Source organism: Pseudopodoces humilis, chromosome 22 (assembly GCF_049639895.1).
Source record: "Pseudopodoces humilis isolate 2021_Gansu_Grassland_sample_001 chromosome 22, ASM4963989v1, whole genome shotgun sequence".
Classification (NCBI taxonomy): domain Eukaryota; kingdom Metazoa; phylum Chordata; class Aves; order Passeriformes; family Paridae; genus Pseudopodoces; species Pseudopodoces humilis.
The window spans coordinates 6,030,078-6,053,058 of record NC_142221.1 but is presented as its reverse complement, the minus strand read 5'-3'; the positions used below and the strand labels follow the sequence as shown (position 1 = coordinate 6,053,058).

The 22,981-nt window shown below is 44.8% G+C and overlaps 1 protein-coding gene across 1 annotated transcript in view; it reads left to right on the top strand.

The window, feature by feature from the left end:
• The window catches only part of EEIG1 (estrogen-induced osteoclastogenesis regulator 1), a 37,275-nt gene that overhangs the window by 917 nt on the left and 13,377 nt on the right, over positions 1-22,981 (top strand). Inside the window, exons 2-4 of the mRNA XM_005527205.3 lie at positions 493-1,122; positions 19,873-19,993; positions 20,314-20,343. Coding sequence (XP_005527262.1) covers positions 977-1,122; positions 19,873-19,993; positions 20,314-20,343 — 297 coding nt within the window. The 5' untranslated portion in view covers positions 493-976. The remainder of the gene's footprint in view (positions 1-492; positions 1,123-19,872; positions 19,994-20,313; positions 20,344-22,981) is intronic.

Sequence of the window (22,981 nt, the reverse complement as noted above, 5' to 3'; positions counted from 1 at the left end):
TCCCGGTGGGCCTGGCGATTGGACAGCCAGATGACCTGATTCGGTTGTTATGCTGTGTAATCTGGAGCAGGCTGCTTGTCTTTTTCCCCTCTCTCCTGCTTTCTCCATTTATAAGATACAGGTGCTAACACTTAGTGCTGGTGTAACATATGAAAAACATATTTTTCATTTCTTGAGACAGCTTTTCCTTCCTCTTGTTAGACTACACGTTAGAATGATCTTGCACTGTAAACCGCTTCTAAACATGATGACTGAAAATAGAGCAAATTTTTATTAGCTGCTTTGCAAAACAGAAATTACAAGGGGGATGACAACAGTGAAGCTTGCCCTAGGCAAAAAGGGGAAAAAGGATGTTGGGGCTGGGCTAATTGGGGCCATACCTCTTCAGACTGGAATGAGTCTGGACTGAATATTACCCATCCAAACAGGTTTTAGAGCAGGAGGAGGAGTCCAAGACTGGCTGGAACTAATTTACTCATTTCCCTCCCAAAGGCTGACCCAAAGACCTGTATCAAAGAGTTGCACAAGAGATAGAGACTGGAATCTCTCTGAATGTGCTGCCTGCAGACGTAAGACTGGAGACTCGAGATGACTTCTCACAAGAGATGCTTTCAAGAGGGGTTGTGCTGAAGACAGAGCACTGCAGCCTCTAACTGGGACAGCTCCTGCTGGTCTGGAGCTGAGACCCAACTTCCCTCCCTCTCTTTTCCCTTGGAGATGTTGCAGAGATTTAATCTGACCTCTTCCTGCTCACCTGAAGAAGCCTGCCGTGGCAATGATCCCTCAGCCAGATCCGACCACCAAAGAGAAGAGAATTGTGCGTTTGAAGCTGGGCCGTCGTTGTAACTGAACTGGAATTTACACCCTGCTTGTGCTCCCGGAACGACTGCCCTTCCTCTGCTTGTCTGTTTGTGCTGTGAGCCACTTCACCCTGATCTTGTTTGGAATTCCTGAGCTTTCCACGCTGAATTTGCCCATGGCTTTCCTGATGAAGAAGAAGAAATTCAAGTTTCAGACAAGTTTCACTCTAGAAGAGCTGACTGCTGTCCCCTTTGTCAATGGGGTTCTGTTCTGTAAAATCAGGTTGCTAGATGGAGGAGACTTTGCTAGTTTATCTACCAGGTAAGACCCTGCATGCAGACTCGCTGCCTCCATGTGCTTCTTTCCCTGGTTATTCATCCCGTGAGTGGGTTAGCATGTGGCCACCACTTGCTTACCCCTCGATGGGATTTTAATAGTTCTGTTGTAGGGCCCCACATGCCATACCATTCTCTGAAGCAGGGGAAATACATAGCTGGAGAGTTCTGAACCTGGGTGGTGTTGGCTGATTCGAGCTGGATTGAATTTTTCAGAGATGAGGGGAGGGAGTGGGAGGTCACTCCCCTTAAAGGGGATTAAATCCTCTCTTCTCTTTGCCCCTCCTCCGTGCCCAAGTTCTCACACACTCTTTCAAACCCTGTTCTGTATTGCTTTCATGCCTTACTTGAAACTCAACTCCGTAGAAAACTGTCTAAGCAAATCAGCCCTTCCCAATTTTGCTCTCCCCCTTTGATACTGAATTTCTCTTCTTGGTAAGGGTGGAAATAGTTTGTTTTGCATTACAAATTGCTGTGCAAGGGAAAACTGCTGCCTGGAGTCAAAGTTGTCTGTGTTAAAGACCCTGTTTATCTCCTTGAACTGATGCCATTGCATTTCCCACTTCGGAGCAGCAGTGTTTTCTGTGTCATGTTGGGATCCTTTTGCTACACATCTTAAAAGGTTCTGCCATCCTGTATTGGCATTCCTCTGACTCCTTCAGTCAGGTCTGTCCCCACTCTTGTTACTAATTGCTAATAAAAACTTGCTTTGTTTCCAACTATGCACACAGATTATCACGAACAGTATGCAAACATGAATTCCAGAACAGCCCAGACTTGCTTTCTGCTTCAAAATGTGAAGGAAGCCTTCAGTGGCTTTCAAAACTTGTTTTTTTGCTTTCCTGAGTGACTGCTCAGTTTTAAAGGTACAGGATTAGTTTGTGCTAGCTGTTAACTGCTTTATCCCAGGGCTAAAGCCTGGTTGGTTCTGGTTTTCCTCTTTGTGGTGCTGTGTACTGAGCTTTCTCATTTCAGGAGAGAGGATTTTATTAGGCAAGCATAAAACATTTCTGTCTTGCAAACAGAAGTAGTAGGGCAGTGCTCAAAGCTTGGGGTTTCCTTTTCAGAGGCACAATGCAACCTCGTCTGAAGTAGGTAGAAGCCGAGGGTATGGAACACCTCCAGAAATGGACTTTGAATTAATTTCTCTTTTGAAGAAAATCTATCAAAAGAGCTTTTCCTTACAGTGTTCTCCCCTGAGGCTAAATCCTTGGGTTTGGTGGAAGCAGTTTATCTAAGGAATTCAAACAGTATGGGAACTTGGAAAGAAATTAACCCTTCCACTTCCTGGAGTCATAATAAAATAAGTGGCACTTGGAGGGTGTCTCAGAAAAATCCTGTGCAGAGAAATGTCCATCTCCCTGAAAGCGGCTTCTAGGAGCCATCCCTGGGATTTGCTGGTGCTGCCAGCCGTGTGGGTTGTTTTCTGAGCTGGCTGGGGTTCAGCAGTTCGCTCAGCGTTGCAGATGTGTTCCAGCAGAAAAATCAACTGTAATTCAAAACCAAACACATACGTAGCTCTCAAAACGAGCAGAGGCAAAGTGAGCTGGGGGTTTCCCGCCTTTCCCCCAACCTGTCTGTGCTCTAACTGAAAGCACATGGAAACCTGTTCCTGCCTGAAAAGTTACGGGTCTCAGTGGTATTGAGTCATTTGACCTTTTCCAAATATTTTTCCCTGTTGCAGTTAGAGAAACTTCAGGAGGGATGAATTTTCAGAAGAGTTACTGTGTGGAGAGGCTCACAGGTCATGCCTTGGCTTTGCTCTGTGCTCCCCTCTTCATTTCTATCACCTTTTTGATACTCACTGGGAAAGATTAAAGGAAAGGAGATACTGTATAAGTGTTGTGTTAGAAATCTGTAAGTTATTTAGAGTCTGTGATTGTTTCTCTGAAATCAACCACTTCCAAAACTGATTTGGTTTGAGGTTGTAATGTCTGGCAGGTAATCTGTTGTGAGCTGCTTACATGCAAAATCTGGAGTTTGCTCTGGAATCGATTTGGGCTTCTGTGATCTGGGCCATGTGGCTGTGATTGAGCTGAGCTGTAGCTCTTCATGACCATGACTTTTCAGAGAACTGATGTGAATAATGTGTCCTATATCACCTGGAATCTGTAAACTGAGGTTAGAAGTAGGTATAGGAACTCTTCACAGGAAACATTAATTCAATTTCTGTAGTTATAGTGTGGAAAGAGGAGTGTTATACAGGAACCTCCAGAGACAAATTTTTCAGGTTATTTACAATAAGCTTACTTGACACCTCATGCATGTCTGTGGCAGGAGGTGGGAGTATGATATACCCAATGAGTTGTCAGGTGGCACTGGCATCATTTGACCAGCCTGTCCTGGTCCCAAGTCCAGCTCAGCCTGGGCTGCACATTCAAAGCTGCCACAGCCTGGTGTTCTGGGTTTGGTGGGACACACACTGGGCTGGGATCTCCTTCCCAGACTTCTCACACTTCTGGCTGGAGGGGAGCCTGTCTGAAATGTATTAAGACTAAATGCTCTCAGGAATTCAAGGATGTCTGGAAAAGGTTCAGGTCCTGTCAGCACTTTTAGCTTTGGGGATCTGCCTCTCCTGGATTTTCTGGTTTGTTTGGGGTTTTTTTACTTATTATTTTCTTGCAGGCAGGTACTCTATTTCCAATTTTCCTGTGCTCAGGCCTTGCATTAAACCATAGGTATTTTAAAGACTAAAGTTTCAGCTGTAAATATATTTTTTGCTTGTCAGTTCCTCTCCCTTTGTAAAGTTTCCTTAGGCTGTTCTGGGGCTTCTGAGGAATAAAACTCACAGGTTTCACTTTACATTGCTCTGTGTTGAAAGCATCTGTTGTGTCTGGGTTTATCACCTTGCAGTTGGATTACAGAAGTTTAGCATCTGAAAAGTTGTCTAAGCTAGGTGTAGGCCAGGCAGGTGCTGTATTTCCTCAGAGAAGTACCAATATATTCCTTGAATATTATTAATCCAAATACTTAAATAGCACAACCACCAGTGAATTCAGTTGCCTCCCAAGTATGTTTAAAAATAGCAGGCACAGAGAAGTGGGGATGTATTCATGGCAACCGTTTTTGTGGAGCAGGTGGGCGGCTGCATTTTGTACCAGTTTGGAGCTTTCTGGGGGGTTGTGAAGCTTTGTTCCTAGAGAGATGAGACAACAAGTTCATCAGGAGGTATCCTATCCATGGATCAGTGCAGGCAGGAGCCTGGATGTCCAGATGAGTGCCTAAAGCTGCAGGCTGATGCAGTAAGTTCGTGTACATCTTTGGGTATCCCAGGAGAGGAAGGCAGTTAAATTCCCCCTCTCTGCTCACAGTTCACGTTGAGTGACAGCCACATGCTCTTTGCCTCGGTGCTGAGTGATTTCTGGCTCTGTGTTGGCAGCAAGCGTTGCTGGTGCACAGTGTGAAAGAAGTGGAAAGCCAGGTGTTATCCACAGACTCCTGACAACTCATCCTACATTGTTCTGTTGGCCTGCCAACAGTTTCACTCTGGTATTTCTGGATTTGAAGGAAGGGACTGTATTCTGAAAGCCCCTGTCTAACTCTAGAGCAAAGACTGTTTTACATGAGTTGAGCGGCTTTGAGGACATTTCCCACCTTCCTCATTGTTATCTGGAGGCACCTCAGACTATATTTCTTTTGAGACCGTGCTCTTCCAAGCATCTGCAGCATTTCAGCTTGGTTTTCTGATCCTGGCACCCATTGCAGCAGTTTAAAACAATGAATGTAGCTTGTCTCCTGCAGCCCTGCCCTGTTTGCATGTGGGCTTGATCTGGGAAGACCTGACTCTGTTGGGGTGGTCTGACCTCCAAGTATGTCAGTGCTGCAGCCTGAACTCACAATGTTCTTAGCCTTGCAATTTTTAATTGAGTCAGTATGAAAGGCCACTTCCTGCACTGCATACTTTATTTATTTTTTGGGGGTGTAAAGCTGCATCCAGAAAACCAAAGAAATGCTGACGTTTGGGAAGGTACTTCACACTAAGAGCTCCCTGTGGACTGAGGTCAGCTTTTGTTTAAGTGTGGCTCTGTCATCATCATGTAGGCACAAATGACCTGAAGCTACTTGCTTTTGGCAGCTAGTGGGATAAAAAGCATCGTAATGCCTTAGTGATAAACAAAACTTACTTCTGTAGGACATAACTAAAGGGGAGAATCATTGCCCTGCTAACACAGGGCTGGTGATTCAAAAATTTTTGTGAAGGGAAGTGCAAGTTGTGTCATCTCCAGAATTCAGCTATTGGTGGTGGGAGTTAGAAATCAACGATTTCACTGTCTTTGCATAAATAGTCATTGTGCCTGACACTACAGGATCCTTCAGGTAATTAAGCTGATCACATTTAGCTTTTTCAGACCAGAAAAACATTAGCTGTTTAATCAGAGACTGAAAGACTGATTCAGTCTGGTTGAGATCTGAATCTTGACTACTGTCTTCCTTAAAAACAAAGGTTAGGTAACTAAATCATTTTTTCTAGAGTTGCCAAGAGGGAAGAAAACTGGCTGTAGTGAAAAGTGGATCACTTGCTGCCTTTTGATTTCAGTGGGATTGTCGCAGTTTAGTAGAGCAAGGAACTTGGTTGTGACTTTAAACCATTCTCCCAGTTCCATATTTTAGGACAGTATGTGCTTGGCTCTATCCTGTGCTAGAGCATGTGGTGTGTTAATGTATTTTAAAAGTACTTTTATTGCAAACGTGTCTGGAAATGCATAGCTTTCTTACATGTACAAATATTCCTATTACACAGATCAATAGACTTAGTTTTCATGTTCCACAGCAGCTTCACATAACATCCTTCCTTCCTGGCAGAGCCTCAGGAATGGGAGTGTTAATGGAGAACTGATTTGAATACAGCCTCTAGAAGTGACTTACAATAAAACATGACCTATTTCAAGTTAATATTAAAGCATAGTACCTGCAGTGCCTTGCATTCTGAAACAGATACAGAGAAACTAAATAGCAAAGATGAGAAAAAGGGGGTTCATTCCATGAGTGCAGCTAAAGGTAGGTGCAAGTTGTGAGAGCAGAAGCAGTGGATGAGGTTTAACCCCTTGTGGGTTGAGAGTGTTGGAAAAATTGCAGAAGTGATGGAGCACCGCAAGGTCCTCAGCACAAACCATCTTAAGTTGTGCTTTGACTTTGCAAAGCGCTTCTGTCGCCTTTTCTGCGCTTTGGCTGCTACACCTGCAGGATCTGACAGATGTTTTGGCGTGGGTTGATTTGCTTTGTGCCGTGCTTGCCTCTTCCTGTCGCCGGTCACCGCATTGGAGCCTGTCACAAGACTGGCAGAATTACGTTAAAACCTTCCTGCCACAGGGGCTGTATCCTGTCGAGTAAAGAACAGTCTCTGTTCATGCCCTGGCTCTGTCCTGCCTGCTGTGGCTCAGGCAGAGGCTGCTCTGCTGACCAGAAGCCGCAATCTAAAGCGCTGTAACCGATACACTGTGTGTACAGCATCAGTAAATACGTTCAGATACAGGCGGCTTTCAAACTTCCCCTTCATCGCTGATTCTGAGCTGGCATTGCTTTGACAGCTGACTCTTAGCAGCCTTATCTGTGTGACTTAAGCAGCCCTTGGCTCAAAAAAATTATTCATTGAAAATTAATGTTCTACTGGGAAACCGGGGCTCTGTGGCCCACTTAATTTGCAGAGTGAAGATACCATCAGCTCCGGCTGAGAATCAGGGAAGGTAGGCAAGAGCAGCCCTGCTCCTTTAAGACATGTATTTATTTCTGAAATACAGGGAGAAACCTAAAGGCTTTCCAGTCTCGTTATTCTTTGTGCTCTTGAGCTGCCATTAGTGTTGACTCTAGCTTTGTAGCTGAATTTCTGAGGAATTCATGCATGCCTTCAGCAGCCTGTGGTCTCTCTACACAGCAGTTGGTATTTTAATAGGCCATAAGTTGCCTCTGGCAAGTTGTTCTGGTACCAGTTTCTAGGTAAATGAGGCAGGTACAGATTTATTTCTTATTATAATTTTATTGCAGAAAACTACATCTGGTAGTGTTTCAGGAAGCATCCAGTGTTTTCCTCAGATCAGAAACCTCCCTTACTTCAGGCCTAGCAGTGTGGGATGGTGAACTCTGCAACACCCACCTGTGTGTGGCTCTGTGAGGCCTCATCCGTGCAAGGACAGGCGGATGTGGCTCTGTGTGTGACCTCCCTTCTTCAAACAGGATATGTTCTGCATCCTCTGCGGGCTGCCAGCTCTGTACTGTGCTTGCAGCCTGCTCTGAAATGGGTCAGGAATTATTTCATAGCTGTGGGTTATTTTATGATAACCAGAAGCCTTTAGAAGTTCCCTGGACCAACATTTGGATCTGCACATTTCTTCTGTAGCGTCCTATGAACTCATATCAGTAATCCATGCTGAAAAGTGATTATTTAAGGTGTTATTCCAGGATGTGTCAGCCCACCCCAGTACCAGCTGCTTGCCCTGCAGGGTGAGAGACTTTATTTTTTTCCTCTTGCAGTTTATTCATATTGTGCCAAGTGCACTTGCTGGGAGACACGATGCACGTCGCTGTTGAAACTCCGGACTTGGCATCATGATCCCTCTGGTACCATACAGTGGGACTCGGCATCTCATTTTAGTGCCTGGGTTTGAAAGGCACTTCCCACTAGACAAACAGTTGTGCCTGTGTTCACTGCATGAACAGCCTTCTTGTTTGGTGTATTTTTAATCTGATGAGCAAGAAAGGGAATTGTTGTGCACGATTGGAAATTGCTGATTGTCATGGATGTCATTGTCATGTGCTTGTCAAGGGTCACCCCTGTAGCTCAGTGGGTAAGGCCAAGGAACTGGGGTGGAGTTATGGGGATGAGGAAGACAATGAAGAGGAAGCACATGGAGACTAAAGGATTGGGAGGGGGCAGGTGTGGAAGAGACAGGATGTTCTACATAAGCAGTAGCATATACAGTCTATAGCAGCCACACTCCCTGTGGATAGTGAGTAGCTGAGCTGCCAAGAGAGCATGATTATGCCTTTCCTTTGGCTGGACTTGTCCTACCTCACTGGTGAGAGGAGGCCTTGAAGGAAGTCCCATGCTGTAGTAGGAGATAGGATGAAGCTAAAAATACTTTTACTGCTGTCTGCTGTACTTTAAATAAGAAATGAACTCTGTTCAGCCTGAAAGCACTGTGAGTGCTTACATGGGAGGAAGACAGTATGTGGATTTACTGTCCTGGAAGGGCTAGAAAGCTGCAGCACTAATTAGCAATGCAGCTTTAGAGACCTGCAAAGGTCATGTGCTTGGTAATTACCCTGAAATGTGCCCTCTGAAATAAGCAACTAACATGAGAAAACTTTCTTTTGGAGCTTCCTAGAGCTGCATGTTTCCCTCAGTGAGGTGAATCCCATCTCTTGCCATTCAGTGTACCAAATGCAGAAAACAAAATGTAAGGTTTCTGTAGTGCTGGTCAAAAATTACTAAAGCACTATGGTCCAGTCTGGCTGTACAATGGACAAGCAGATCAAGGCACCTGTAATAGAAAATCCTGTGAAATGGATGTGGCCTCAGGGTTTCAATTTGGGGTAGTCGCATACCTCCATTTTGCTTCCAGAATAAAACTTTGTGTGAAATGACTGTGACAGGATGTTTCACTAATGCCTATTGGGTTAATGATCAACAGAGACTCCCTCAGCCAGCTGCCACGTAAAGGACTGGTCAATGCCTGCCTACCTGTGCTCCTGCCTGCCAATGGAGTTTCCATTTCTCCCAAATTGCAAGTTGGGAGTGTGAGGATTACAAAATGGGGAGGCCAGAGTAAACCCTGACAATGTTTTCCAGCTGTCTTGTTCTCTGTCCAGTCACTTTTGTTTCCAGTCTTTAAGGGATAATATTGTTCATCAAAATAAAAATGCAAATGGCCAGGAGAGGAGGAAGGAAACACTTGTCCAGAAAAAAAAAAACTTGGCATAGAGATTTATTTTTTTTTTAATTTTGTTTTTGCCTAGCATTGTATCAGACTTTGAGGCTTTATCCATGCTTGTGACAGCAAAGGTGAGGTTGGGTGTGGCACCGTGGTGTTCAGTAGGTTTTTGTTTGCATCTGTGTAGATTGAAGAGATGGTTTCCAGTTTAGTTGTGTTTCCATCATGCTTATTTCTCCTGCTAGTTCCTGTTCTTCCCATCCTCGCTTAGGCTGTGCCTGCATGTCAGAGACGACGAGGGAGGCACGTAGGATATTTATAATTCAGCAATTTTTCCAGAGCCGTTAATGCTTCATTGCTCCAAAATGAGGCAATACCATTTGCACTTAGACAGCCTTGCTGTAACCAGTCAGCTACTGCTAGTGCAGCATCCTGCTCCAGACTAAGCAGTTAGGGCTGAGCAGAGGCTGTCTGCTTGCCTGTGTTACAGATTAATTATGCAGTAACCCCTCTGCAGGAAAGCTTTCCCTGTCAGTGGCCTGTTCTGGTAACACCAGGCTATTGCATCTATATAAATGTCAAATTCTTTGATGTGCAGTGCTGCTTGTCTGTACCTTTAGTAACCTGCAGTGCAAGGAAACTGGGCTGTGGAGGAAGGAGTGTATTTCCTACAACTGTTGCTGTCCTCTGCTGCCTTTCTGCTTCATTGAACACCCTTTTTGTGCTTTATAGGGAGTAGCTGATCATACTGTGGCTCCTGTTCTCTCATTTCTGATATAAATTTATAGTGATGACTTTTCCTGCTGTAAGTGCTAGTGCATCTGTTCTTTCAAAGCAAACCTTCCTGTTGTTTTCCCTCCAGAAGTGATGCAGTAGATCTCCAATATCATTTGCTCTCAGCAGAGGAGAATCAAGGGAGCATGTCTGAATACATCTTGTGGTGACAGCCACAGAGGAGGCAAAGCCTCTCTGATCCTCAGAAACCTGCTCCTGCAATGGGATCCTGTGCTGACGTTTCCCAAGGTCTTGACCATCACTCGCTGCTGCCACTAAACACAGAGCTCTCTCATATTCTGCTTTTCAACAAGATGTAATTTATGAAACTACCTTTCTTTCATTAGGACAAGTGGCACCATGAGCTATTGGTCACTCTTACAGATTTGTGTTTGTCTGCAGCTCTGGCTCCAGAGCAGTGAAATCAGCTCTAACTGCTGTGTCTCTTTTATTTCCCCTCTTGCTGCTCTCTAGCACTGAAACTGGGGCAGAAGGGAAGGGAGTTGGGAGAGGCAGATTTAGGAGTTCCCAGCCCATCACTGCCAGTACAGTGGTGAGTCAGGGGTCAACAGGCTTTGCTCAGCAGCCTCTTCTCATCTGCAAACCTCTCCTGCTGAGTGGCCTTTTTCCTGATAAACGCCAGCAGTGACAGATACTGATGGAGGGGACAGAGGTTCAGGGAGAATGTGTTGGAACCTTGTCCATAAAACCAGTGATCTGGTTTGTACTGCTGAATGGTGCCTCTATAAAGGAGCCATCATAAAACACTTGTGTTTAGCCTGGAATGAAAAAGTTGCTGTTAACATATAAAGGCCTTCTCCTGAGCTATTGTATTTGTTTTGGGTAAATATGTACTCTATAGAAATGACTCATAGGGAAACACGTCTCAGCATGGTTGGGTGTTACCTCTTGGGTAACTAAACCTACTTTTAGCACCAGGGTTGACTTCAGGCAGCTTATTTACTGAAAGACTCTTCAGCATGTTTGAGCCAAATTGCAGTGATGTTACATCATACAGTATTAATGAAATTATTCCAGAAATTAACTTGGCCTCATGTGCAGGTTAATTTGCACTATAAAGACCTCTCTGGTACAGCTACATTGGCAAACTCTCCCAGTTGAAGCAGAGTTGATATTGGCAAAAAAAGTCACTTAACTATTCTGGCATCATTACATCTTCACGTGCCCTAAATCTGCCTTGGAGGCAAAAACATTTGTCTCAGCGCATCACTTGTGTTAGTGATACTGTTCCTAGTCTTGTGTGGATTCCCTTCTGAGTTGTCATTTGCCAGATTTACTATCCTAGCAAAGCCTTGGCCTGTTGAATTGACCCATATCTGGATTTTTTCTCACCTTGGGGGACAAGTGTTGATTTTTATTTTGGTTTTGAAAGGTAGTTTTTTCTTTAAAAGCAGCTTTTTCTTCATAAAAGCATCTTGTGTTCAAAGCTAGGTTTCTTGAAATTCAGAGTTGTAGCCATGTCTTATGCCCTGTGAAGTGGTCACAATATCAGAGTTCTTGGTGGAGTTTATGTTGCTGTCTTTCTTCTTTGGGAGTTTAAATTTAGTCAGCAAAATGCAAATCTGGAACCTCTCAGAATGACAGCTAACACTTAGGGGATGAAGAAAGTTTATAAATACACCAGCAACAGATAAACAACAAGTCTTCATTTTACATCTGTAGTCTGCCAGAAGTGAAAAGGCTTTCGAGAAAAGCCACGTTGTGATACAGAAACACATACTGGCTCAGAAATTTACTGTGTTATTCTACCTTAATCTTGTAAGCATCTGTACAGAGCAAACTTTAGAGGTTTTCTGAAGTGTTTGGGACCTTCTGAAGCTTTAGTTCCTCTATCTGTTAGAACCACAGGGGAAATTTGAATTGTGATTTGTCCAAAGGGCCAACAGGCCCTGGAAGAGTTGGGATTTTTTTCCATCCTGTTTTAACTTTTGTGGGGTTTACTGTGCAGTTGTTGGTAATGAGCCTGAACACCTTTCCTTCTGTGCCTTCCATTCCTCAGTAACAGGGAATTCTCTCAGCTTGGGTTTTTTCATCTCCCTCCAAGTCTAACTGGCTGGACAGGAGGTATAGGTTAGAGTTCATAAGAGGTAACTTAGTTAAGTTGTCCTCATGCCTGTTCTATGCACATTTGATTGTTCAGTGGTTGTAGTTGTGGAATATTAAATCTAAGAGGTATGTTGGCCCAGAGTTAGACAAGTTCCTCAGAGCATGGTGGGTGTCAACTGCAAGGTAGCACAAAGCAAGAGGAACAACACATGTGAGCCAGGCTGGTGAAGGGACCACTGGCATACAAAATCCTGAGTGTGGCAGCTGGTGGCTGAGCTGGGCACACTCAAGTACAATCTGCAGGGCAGACCTCCTCTGGTTTCTTCTGAAAATTAAATCCTTGTGGATTTGCTTACGGGAGGAAAGCACTAGTGGTGGACTTGGCAGGCTGGCACATGGCTCATTCTTGGATAACCCAGCTCTGACAGTCTATCAGAACAATGGAAGTAGGAGTTGGTGTGGTGACTCAGTGCATGATGAGAGTTCAAAAAAAGCAAATGCGTCTTTCAGTATTCAATATGCACATTATTACAGACTTGTGTTTTAGTAACTGAGTCATCTATCCAGTTATTCCTTTCTTTACGCTTAAGAGTTTGGTAGTTCTTTGCTTGTGATGTTTTTGCTCCTGGCACACATCCCTGGCCTCAGACCAGAAAGAGCTCGTGCTCTGTAGATGTGGCAAGAAGTCCTTGGATATGTGTTACTTTGGGTTGGTCTGCCTTCAGAGCAGTGTGTAACAATAGATGTACTGCCCAGCATTTACTGTTACACTCCCTTCTTGGATTTATTTTCCTGTTTTCTTCTTTGCTTCGAGATAAGAAAACGTAAATTACAAATACCTCAACACAGAGTGTCTCTGCTGGGCATGTCCCATCTTTAAAGTGCCATGTACCCATCCCTTGCTGCTTGCAGCCAAGTCTGTTAGAATTATTTCTCCATGCCTTCTCCATGCTCCACCCTTGCTTACCCTTCCAAAACTCATCTGACTTGTTCTATAGCTTAAGTTCTAAAGGGTCATTTTTCTGTGACTTACTTTCTCCATTTGGCGCAATTTTTGTTTCCTTATGCAGCTTTTCCTGTAGCACTTGGTCACCAGCTGCATGTGATTTTTTTAATAACCTCCATTGTTTCCTTTCTTACAGTATTTTTAACATAATTCACGTTAGGAGGAGCTTAATAGTTTTAAGATTTAGATACAAGGAATGGATGGAAATATTTCTTCTGGAATAACTCCCAGTGGTTTGAGAAGCCCTGAATGTCCTGGAGAGCCTGGCTACCCAGTGCAGTGATCTGGGGTATGTGGGATGCACTGCTCTGGAAAGCTCTTGCCTATGGGACATAGTGTGAGGTGCAGCGTTTCATGTCTGTCACTTACAAAAGACACATGTCTGGGTTCATGTGACTAGAGTCCAGACATAACTGAATTACTTTGAAAGAAGCTGTTAATACGCAGCTAGGAATGCTGATGCTGGAGGGTTTTGTTCTGGTGACTGACTGACTGCCACCCCCATTCTCCAGGAGGGATTATCACTCCCTGGCTAGTACTGGTGGACCTTTATCAAGATTGATCTCTGCCTTGGAGGGAACTGTAACACTCAGTTCCAAAGATGTACTTTACAGAAATAGGCTTTTTCTGGAGATAAGGTTAAAGCCATAAAAATTCAATCCCTTGCCTGCTAGATACCAGTTTATTCCTAAGGACAATTTCTAAATCATTCTTTGAATACTGTTTTATTTCATGCTTGCCTTATTGTTTTTGCTCCAGTTCTTTCCTCAGCTGCCCTTCACATACTTGGTGCTGTCGTCATCATTCCCTGTCCCCCAGTGAAGCTGCCTTGACTGTTCCTTACCTTGGTTTCTCACTTGTGGCTGGAGTTTCTTCCATTAGCTTTTTTTTTTTCCCTGTACAATTGCTATTAATCCTTTTTCCTGTATTTGTCTCGTGTCCAGTCAAGTAGGGATTAACAGCCTGTGCTCTTAACTGCGTAAGTGGAATCTGGTTTCCTGAGCTGACTTTCCCCTACTCTGCCTTCCCCCTTTACTCTTCCCCACCTCCCCAGCTGCCAGTGAGCAGCAGGACTGGATGTATGTCCATCTCCTGGTGTGAGGTAGAGCTGAGACAGCAGGTGAAGCCCTACAGAAGTTTTGGAGCTTGCCTTGTTCCCCCTCAAAAGCACTGAGTTGTGTGATTGCTTCATTCTAAAAGCGTTGTTGTACATGTTTAGCACTTAGAGAGCCTTTACTTATCACTGCTCTGGTGCAAATGAAGAACTGAACAGGTGTAAGCTGATGTCACAAGGGAGATGAGGGTAGGTGTTCTTCTTCACCATGGGCCATTGGAATGGGTTTGCTGGGAATTCAAAAGTTAATTTTGTGAGTAGGTTGTTAGATGCAGTGACTGTACTTCTGAACCCTCGTTTAAAACACTTGCAGTGAAACATCCAAATAAGACTTGTTTCAAATGACAAAGGCTTGCTTAGTTCTCTCAGTGACACAGTCTGCATCATCTGTCTCTGAGCCATTTTTCCATCATAACTGCTCATGTCTACTGAACAACAACCAGCACTTGTCAGCTGGAGAATACGGGGTTGTTTGCAGAGGGGGAGACATCCAGCTCCTTGGGTTGGCAGTTGTTCTAACCAGTGATGTAAGCCCAGGCACAGCAGAGTAACTTTATTGTTGGGAGTTCCCTTGCACTGCTTCTGCTCAGGGAAGGCAAAACCCCTCTGTGTAAACTTGTAAAGCACATGTCTGCCTCCAGGTTAAACTAGGATTTCATGCACTGTGTATCCAGCTGGTTTTTATGATTCTGTATGATGTTCCCCAAGGGATATGGTGTGTCGCTTCTCATTCCTGGGATGTGTTTCCACTGAACTTCCCAGCACTTATTGCTACATTGTGTTTGCTTCTGCTTTCCTGCGTGTGCTTGGCCTCCCTGAGCTTGACAACAAATTTAAGCAGATCCTGGCAGCCCTAAACGTTACTGGTGTGACCCATTGCTGTGCTGTCTGCCCGCAGTGCATCGTGCTCACTGTGGGTTCCTCTCCTTTTCCTCGCCGGGCATGTGGATGGCAAAGCCTCAGAGCTGCATTTTTGTTTAATAACATATGTACTGCTGTGAAGTCCTAAACCCGTTGTTTGGAGATACCTGTAGGTTCTGGATTGTAAATCTAAACCAGCTAATGGCTAAATGAGGGTTTGCTTTGTATTACATATGTATGTTCACCCACTTTTGCAATTCCTGTTTTATAGGCAGTGATTAGGCATTGTTTGTAGCAGGCCCTGCTGTGTTAGTAGGATGGGATATATTTTTGTGTGCTGTGAATGCCGCTCTGATCAGGGTTGGGAACAAGGTGTGCACCACTGTGCTGCTGTCTGATTGAATTTCTTGCACTTGTAGCTGCCTCCCAGCATTCACTTGGAGCTCTGGTGTCAGTAGTAGCTTTAGCATTAGTTTTGCTTTCTAAAGAAATACTGGTTTCTGAGCATCTTAGAAAGCCACTTTCGAAACAGGCATTTCAGGGATTTTTCCTTGCTCTTACCAAATGTCTTTCCTACAGCTTTGCACTAGATAACCTGGTTAAAATAGTAACTGTCTTCTCTGGAGCAAAATGCAGGATTGTTCCCAGCTTTGCCAAGCCATAGGGTGTCAGTGATTCTGCTCTAATTCAGCCTTTGGAAGGGCTGGGGATTAGATGAGACTATTTTAGTTGTGTCTCTGCAGATGAAAGCAGAGCTGTGTAAAGAAATGGTGTAGAAGATGCCTTTCAGGTGCGATCTGATGAAATAACATGATTTTTTTGTTTCTTTATCCCCCTCTATGACTGAGGGGATTGTACCTGCATCACAGGAATTGTGTTCCCTCGCTCCCCAAAAGACCCCGCTGCTGGTGTGTGTCAGGGCCCCTTGAAGGACTGGTTTTCATTGCACTTAAAAGAATCTGAGCTGGGAGTTGGCTTGGCAGCCTCTTTAAAATGGTATTATCTCTCCTGTGCCTTATCAGATAAGATATTGCTGCTCCTGCTGCAGTGGTGAACCAGGGAGGAGGGTACAGAGGACTAGGTCTGCTGAGAGGGGGATTAGTTCTGCTTGAAGGCTCTGACACAGATCCACATCTCAGAGGGGGGACAGTGAGCATGTGGACTGAGCATCAGAAATGGGAAAGCTTACCCTTCCCCTCTGTGTAACAAGGAGGAGTAAATCTGAATAAAAAGCTCTTTGTGTGTGCTTATCTCTATACTGTTCCATTTAGCCTGAGGTTTTCCCACATTTGCCCCATGCATGAAACATTAGAATTCGACACATTGCTCTAGTGAAATGTTTGACATTAAAAGCTATTTTTTATTGCTGCAGCCCTTCCAGTATGGCTGTAGCCTTTTTATGACACTGTCTTATGTGTGGCAACTGCCATAAAGCAAGAGTGAAACATCTGCTTTTCTAAATGCTTCAGCAAAGCAAAAGTGTTTCAGCGGGTGTTGTGTTGGAAGGTTGATACCCACGACTCGGCTCTGAGTCTGTAAATAGAAGTTTTAATCTCTGCTCTAGTGTTTCATTAGCTGGGTTTTCATGTGGGAGAGAGGTTCACAGTAGCCCAAGATAGCATGGGTTGTGTACATGGCCTTTTTCTAGAAGTGTTTGCTTTACCAGCTTGAATTCAGAGTGAGCCATGCAGCTTTCTGCAACAGTGCTAGTCTGTCCATGGCATGTAAATCACAGTTGGGAAACATCTCTTCTTTAAGGTCTGTTTGTTGTGGTTTTTTGCCTTTCTCCAGAGCTGTGTGTGAAATCTCAACCCAAAGTGGCCTTGGAGGCAATCACGGAGTTCACTGCTGCCTCTCCAAAGGCAGGTGAAGCAGTGGGTCCCTGCTGTGCATCGTTCCATTACTTGAATTCTCACCATGCTATGGTGAAGCATCTTCCAGCTGCTCTTTTTCTGGTAAATCTTCTCTCAAGGGTAGGATGATGGATGAGGGATACAGAAAACTGTTCCTCCAGCTGGAGGTAGATGAGCAGCTCTTGAATTAGAAAACCTCACAAAGCTCTTTCCAAAACTCCACTTTTCACAAAAGCTGCCACAGGACTGCACTGGTTTATTCTGAGGAGGTATATTTTGGTCTGGAAAGAGTAATTACACAGCTTTGAATAAGTCTGAAGTCAGAAGAGGGCAAAGCTTAGCTTGGCAGAGATTCAACCGTCTGGGAGTCTTTTTGCAAAATGATACAGACAGCTTTTTTTAAAATAAAACTTCTGAAGACCCGTTGAATTGGCACCTAGACATGGCATTGGTGTGAACTATTTCTGGTTCTCTAAATACAGAGTAAAATTTAAAATTAGACACTTCTGGTTTTAAGCTGTTCATTTCTGCTTTACTTTTAGTTGCCTTGTGCTCAGGGTGAAAGAAAACTTCTCTCAGTGCAGCCCTCACCGTACTTCTGGGGTGTTTTTTGTTTCTCTGTGATGGTTTCTAATTGTACATCAGAGAATATTGCAGGGCTAAATACAAAACTGCTCATCATCCGAGTTCTCCTTTTTTTTTTTTTGTTCCTATTTTAGTGTTCTCTAATTACCAGCCTAACGATAGCTTGAAGGGAGGTGGATAGGCAAAGCCCATTGCTTCTCCACATGCCATCTTATGGAAATGTGGAACTAATTTTTTACAGTTCAGTTTGAAACAATAGAGCTGTTGCTTGCTTGTCTAATGATACAGACCCAACCCCCACCCTTTAAAGTAAAAAAAAAAAATAAAAAAAATAAAAAGTTGAAATTCATTACTGAATGATTGTGAAACTTGTGACTGGAAAGCAGCTCTGGATTTTATCTTATAAACCCCCTTCTTGCCCTGTGCAAACTGTTCCAAAGGCTCAAAACCTCCAAGCTGTGTGTGCACCTGCAGCTCAGGTTCATGATCACAGTGCTGTGGGAGCCAGGCTGTGCTCTGGGAGCTGGAGCTTAGTCCTGTGCATGCTCTTGTCTGGCAGGGCTTAGAGCTCTGATCAGGGTTGGGAACAAGGTGTGCACCACTGTGCTGCTGTCTGATTAAACATCTTGTTGCTGACTCCCAGCATTCACTTGGAGCTCTGGTGTCAGTAGTAGCTTTAGCATTAGCCTTGCTTTCTAGAAAATAGCAGTTCCTTTCCAAAGGTGACTAATGTTGCTAAAATATTCAGTGTTTCCTGCATCCCCCTGTACCTGCCTTGTGTTCCTGAAGCATGTATTCACAGGTGTTTTTCCATTCTGTTGCATACCTTTTCTCATCTGTATCTTGAGTTTTTCCTTCCTTTAGGTCATTTAAGATGCTTATTATTGAGGCAGGTTTAAGGCACCCATATATGAAACATAACGTGCCTAATTTGGCTGGCATGGTGAATATTTTATTATAGGCAAAACCTTTTTAATCCCTCTGGATGTGTTTCTTCCTCCTGTCTGAGAGAGCTGGGGTAAGTCGAGTGGAGTAATGAGAACCAGATCTCATCTTGAATTAATAATCCCAGATTCAAAGGTATTTTTGGCACTTAGATGTCTCACTTTTTACTGACTTCAATAGTGAGCCTGGGCTCTGTCTGGAAGGGATTTAAGTTCTCTACCTTGATGGAATTTTTGCCTTCTGTTTTCTCTTGTTTTAAACAGGGATGATCAGCCTTTATCTGCATTACAGAGGATTACAGGTTTCAGTTGTTTGTCAGCTGCTCCTTTTTAGTTCTCTGTGTCTGTCTTGGCTGGCACATTCAGTCCCACAGAATGTTTTAGAGGACTAGCAGGGACCTCGTGGCTCAGGATTGAGTCCCTGGATCCTGTTGGGCTCACCTTGAGCTTGCCCTATTAGCAACGTGAGCTACAGCTTCTTCCCTTTCCTTCCCAGAAGGGCTGGAGACACAACCAAGGGTGATCATTCTCCCCTTTGCCACCAATCCCTTTGGCTGGGATTGCCAAGGGATTGCCATGGGATGGCTGCTAATCCCATGCCTGGGTCAGATGGTGGGAAGCCTCCCTTTCCCTGCTAAAGCAAACAGTTTATCAGCTGCCCTTGCCCCTTTGTCCTGTGCTAGGAGAGATAAGAGTCAAACCTCGAAGCTGTCAGGAGTGCCTTCCCTTCCTCCACCGGCCTCATTGCTTTGAGAAGTGACCTGGCTGAGGTCCAAGCTCTGAGCCATAAATGGATCAGGTCCTGCAGAGGCTCAGTGGGGAACCAGAGCCCTGTGGAAGGACCCACACACCTTCTTTCCAGGCTCCTTAGCAGCCTCCTTGGAAAGGTAAAATCCAGCTTCCCCTGAGGGCTGTGCAGAAGCCAGAGCTGTACCTGAAGTGATTCCTGTATTCAGGAAGGCTGTTTCTCTTCCTCCTGCAGGCTCAGGCTATGCCAGAGCCATGTGCTTCTCCACTCACCCAGGAGATCAGGATGGTCTGCTCAGAAGCTGTGCAAGCAAAACCTCCTCTTCCCCAGCTGAACCCCTGCAGCATTTGAAGCACAGTGTTTGCTTGGTGTGACCATGTCTGCCTGCACCAGGAGCATTTCCACATGTATTTTTGTCCTCCCTCAAGCTGCCATCCTCACTGGTTCAGTCCCAGCCTGAGGAGCAGGGAAGGACAAACCATCCAGGACACACAGCAGTTTGCTGTGCAGAGGCTGTACAAACACATGCTGGAGGGAGATAAGCTTGTGAACCTTCAGCCCAGTTCAGGTATGGAGATTTGCTCCATCTAGGCCAGACAGTGAATGAGCTAAACCGGCTGAGCAGGAAATGTCTGAGAGCTTGTGAGAGTTTTAAAGGCAAATTCTGTTGATGAGATGATTAGTATTTCTGTAACCTGGGTGGATTTTACCTGTATTGACTAGTGAAAAGCTTGATGCTAACTTAACAGCTTTGTGTGGTGCAGTTTCAGGTGAACCAAGCTGTTGCAGAGGATCTTTATGGGCTAGGATGCCAGTCATTAAAAAAGATACTTAATAGCTGATCTTGATTTGGCTTCATACCTTTATTTGATTTTTTATTTTCTTTTTTTTTTTCTTTTTTTGTTCATTCTCATAGAGAGGAAGTTCAGGAAAACTGTGTCCGCTGGAAGAAGAAATTTACCTTTGTGTGTAAAATGAGTGCCAACCCTGCCACAGGACTCCTGGACCCCTGCATCTGCCGAGTGTCTGTCCGTAAGGTGAGCATCCAGTTTTGCTTCTGGCAGGTAGTGCCACCAGTAGTGTACTGGCAGTTGGTTACTGGCTGTTTTTTGGCAGCAGGAAAATTTGTTTGTACTGTGGTGGGAAGGAAAGATTGTTTGGGACAGGATATGCTGGAATCGAGCTTCTCTCTCCAAGAAGAGTCCTTGATGGAGGATGGGAGCCACCAAGGTGGTGGTAACCCTTGAGAAAGAGGCTTGTGAATCCAGAGAGCAGATTCCAGGGCTGAGTAATGACTTTCCCCCTGTTGCCCCAGCACATATAATAGCTGCTTTTCCTGTTTTGTCTCCCAATATAGGAGCTGAAGGGCGGAAAAACCTACTCAAAGGTAAGAGCACAGAAAGGGCAAATATAGCAGAGTGATGATGGTCTTGTCTCCTGCTAGTGCTTTACACCCTTTAGAAACCAGTGGCTGCTGAGTGGACCAATCTGGAGAGATGTTCATTAATTCTTAGGTTAAGTCTGAGTTAAGAGATTTCCCGAAAAACTCGACTTGCTGGGACAGGATCCAGATTGCACTGGACGTGGATTTGAGATGGGGGTTGGAGAGATGATCTGCATATCCTCAAACTTTGGGGAAGTTCTGAGTCAGATGTGAACTCTCTGGCTTCTGGCAGCATGTCTTTAATAAAGAAACAGACTCCAGTTCTGTTCTCCAGAGCATGGCAGCCAGCTGAGGCAGGCACCTCACTGCCTCAGGAGTGCAGGCAGGAGGCTACGGCAGAAATCACTGCCTGCCAAAGCACAGGAGACACTGAGGCAAAAGCCAAACAGATCAGCAGGGATCTTAGTCTTGGTTTCTCTTCCTTCCATTTTCTTGTCTGTGCTGTGGGACAGACAATGGGCCACCCCCTTCTCCTCCTTGTGTTGGATCAAGAGACAATGTTGGCTTAGAAGCTGAGCTCACACAGTGCCCAAAATCATGTTTGTTTGCAAATGAGTCACTGCTGCTGGCTTCTAATAAACAGATGCTTTGGTCAAACACAGCCATGTAAGAATTCCTTCTCATCAATATCCCTTCTGAAGCCATGGAGGCAACTGGCTGTGAAGGGTGTACTGTACTAGCTCCTGTGTTCTGCTGTGCTGGGTGGGAGAAGGCAGTGTGGCTGCCCACATCGTTCCTTTTTGGTTGCTAGTTAGGACATGGTCTCTAGGGCCATCATTTTCTCTTTCACTAAATTCACACTGTGGGAAGGTTATTCATTCTGCAGAGCTGCATGTCCAGGGAGAGAAGCATAGCTGGAGGAAGAGACGTAGTAAATGCATCATCCTTTGCCTCCTGCAGTGTCCATCCTCAAACTTTCCACAGGAGGCAGAATTAAAGGAAGCCTGAAGGCACATTTCTGTAGTGGAGTTAACCTGGAGACCTTATTCAGGTCATGTTCTAACCTACTTCCTTTTCACTCAGTCTCCAGTTGTGTTTAGTGGCTTTTAAGAGACTTACTTCCCCCAGCCCAGAACTGGAGACCCAATCTCAAGTGCTTGTCATCTCTTGGGCTGGTATCTTGCTTGGTTTCCCGTGAAAAAGACAGATGTGTTCTCAGCAAAGATGATCTGAAGCAGCTCAGAAGTGAGAGATGTCACACCAGACAAGGGTGATTAGAGTCTTGCCCTGTGGACCAGGCTTGTTCCAGGCAGGTCCTCGTGGCAGAACTAATTTGGGCTTCCTAATGTTTCTAGCAGAAGTCTGTGGTGCATGTCCATGCAGCTATTTTCCCATTTTACACCGTGAGTCCCCACCTTTTTAAACTATCCTAATTCAGCTGAGAACTTCTCCAGTCGTGGCAGCAGACGTAGAGGAAAATGAAACTTGTGAATGCCCTCTGTACCTGGTCCCCCATCAGCAGGGGCTGAGGATGATGGGGCTGTTTGTGCTCCAGGCAGTTTCCAGTGACTTGCACACCTTCAGCTTTGACGTGAATGTCACCTCGGTGTTAGGGGTGACAGAGCGGAAGACGACAGGAAGGACTGATAGAGCGGAAACTCATTCCCTGAGCTGGAAGAAACACCATCAGCTGGCTGGAAAACTGAGGAAACTATTCTGAAAGGTTATAGCTGAAAACATCCTTTTGTTAAGGGATCTTTCCTCTATATACTGTGAGTCTGCTTCCTGAAAGAGCTTCTGACCTCAGCATGCCGTGTGGGTTGCTGGAGGGTTTTCCCACACTCTGCTCCAGTGTTGATCTCCTCAGAATTTAGTGCTGTGGTGGAGGAAGAGGGATCTGGGTCTGGGCCACCCCTGTGTCATGCTGTTCTGGTGTGGTGGTGCTGTGTTTTTGTCCCAGTGATGAATTGCAGCTCCCTGTGTGGCTTTCCTCTGTCCTATTTATCTCTAAGAGATAAAAATTCACTGTTTTTTTCCTTATCGGTGAATAATTAGCAAACAGCATAGCCCTTGGCTGGAAGAGACAGAGAAATTTCTGTAGCAAGGGCTGAAGAAACACTTGCATTAAAGGAATTCTTAAGAAGTGAGAAGAGAGGAAGAAAGGTTATTTTTTTTCCTTCTTTTTATGCTGATAAAAGGTTCCCTCTCTATCCCACCTTTTTTTTTTTTTTTTTTTTAACTTGCCATCAGAAATTCACCTTCAAGAATGGGATGAAGGAAGCAGCTATATTAATCTTGCTGCTGTATCCCCCTCAGTCATGTGTCTGGAGCAGACTGTGATTCTTGACTTGGAACAGTGGGAACCAAGGTTCCTCTGGCAGTGACTGTTTTTGTGCTGTGACTCTATCAGCTTCCTCAGCTGACAGAGGCACCACAATTCCATAGGATGGTGCTACTGTTGGGGTTCTCAGTTCAGTAGTGTCATCCAGCTGTCAACAGCAGGGCAGAAGGGATGTGCTGCAGAGCACAGAACGACCTGCTGCTGCTCCACCTGTGCTCCCTGTTCCCCTGGGAGCTGACCTGTTGTTGATGTGACGCAGATGCTCCACGCCTGGATGCTTTGGCCACGTACAGAGTACAG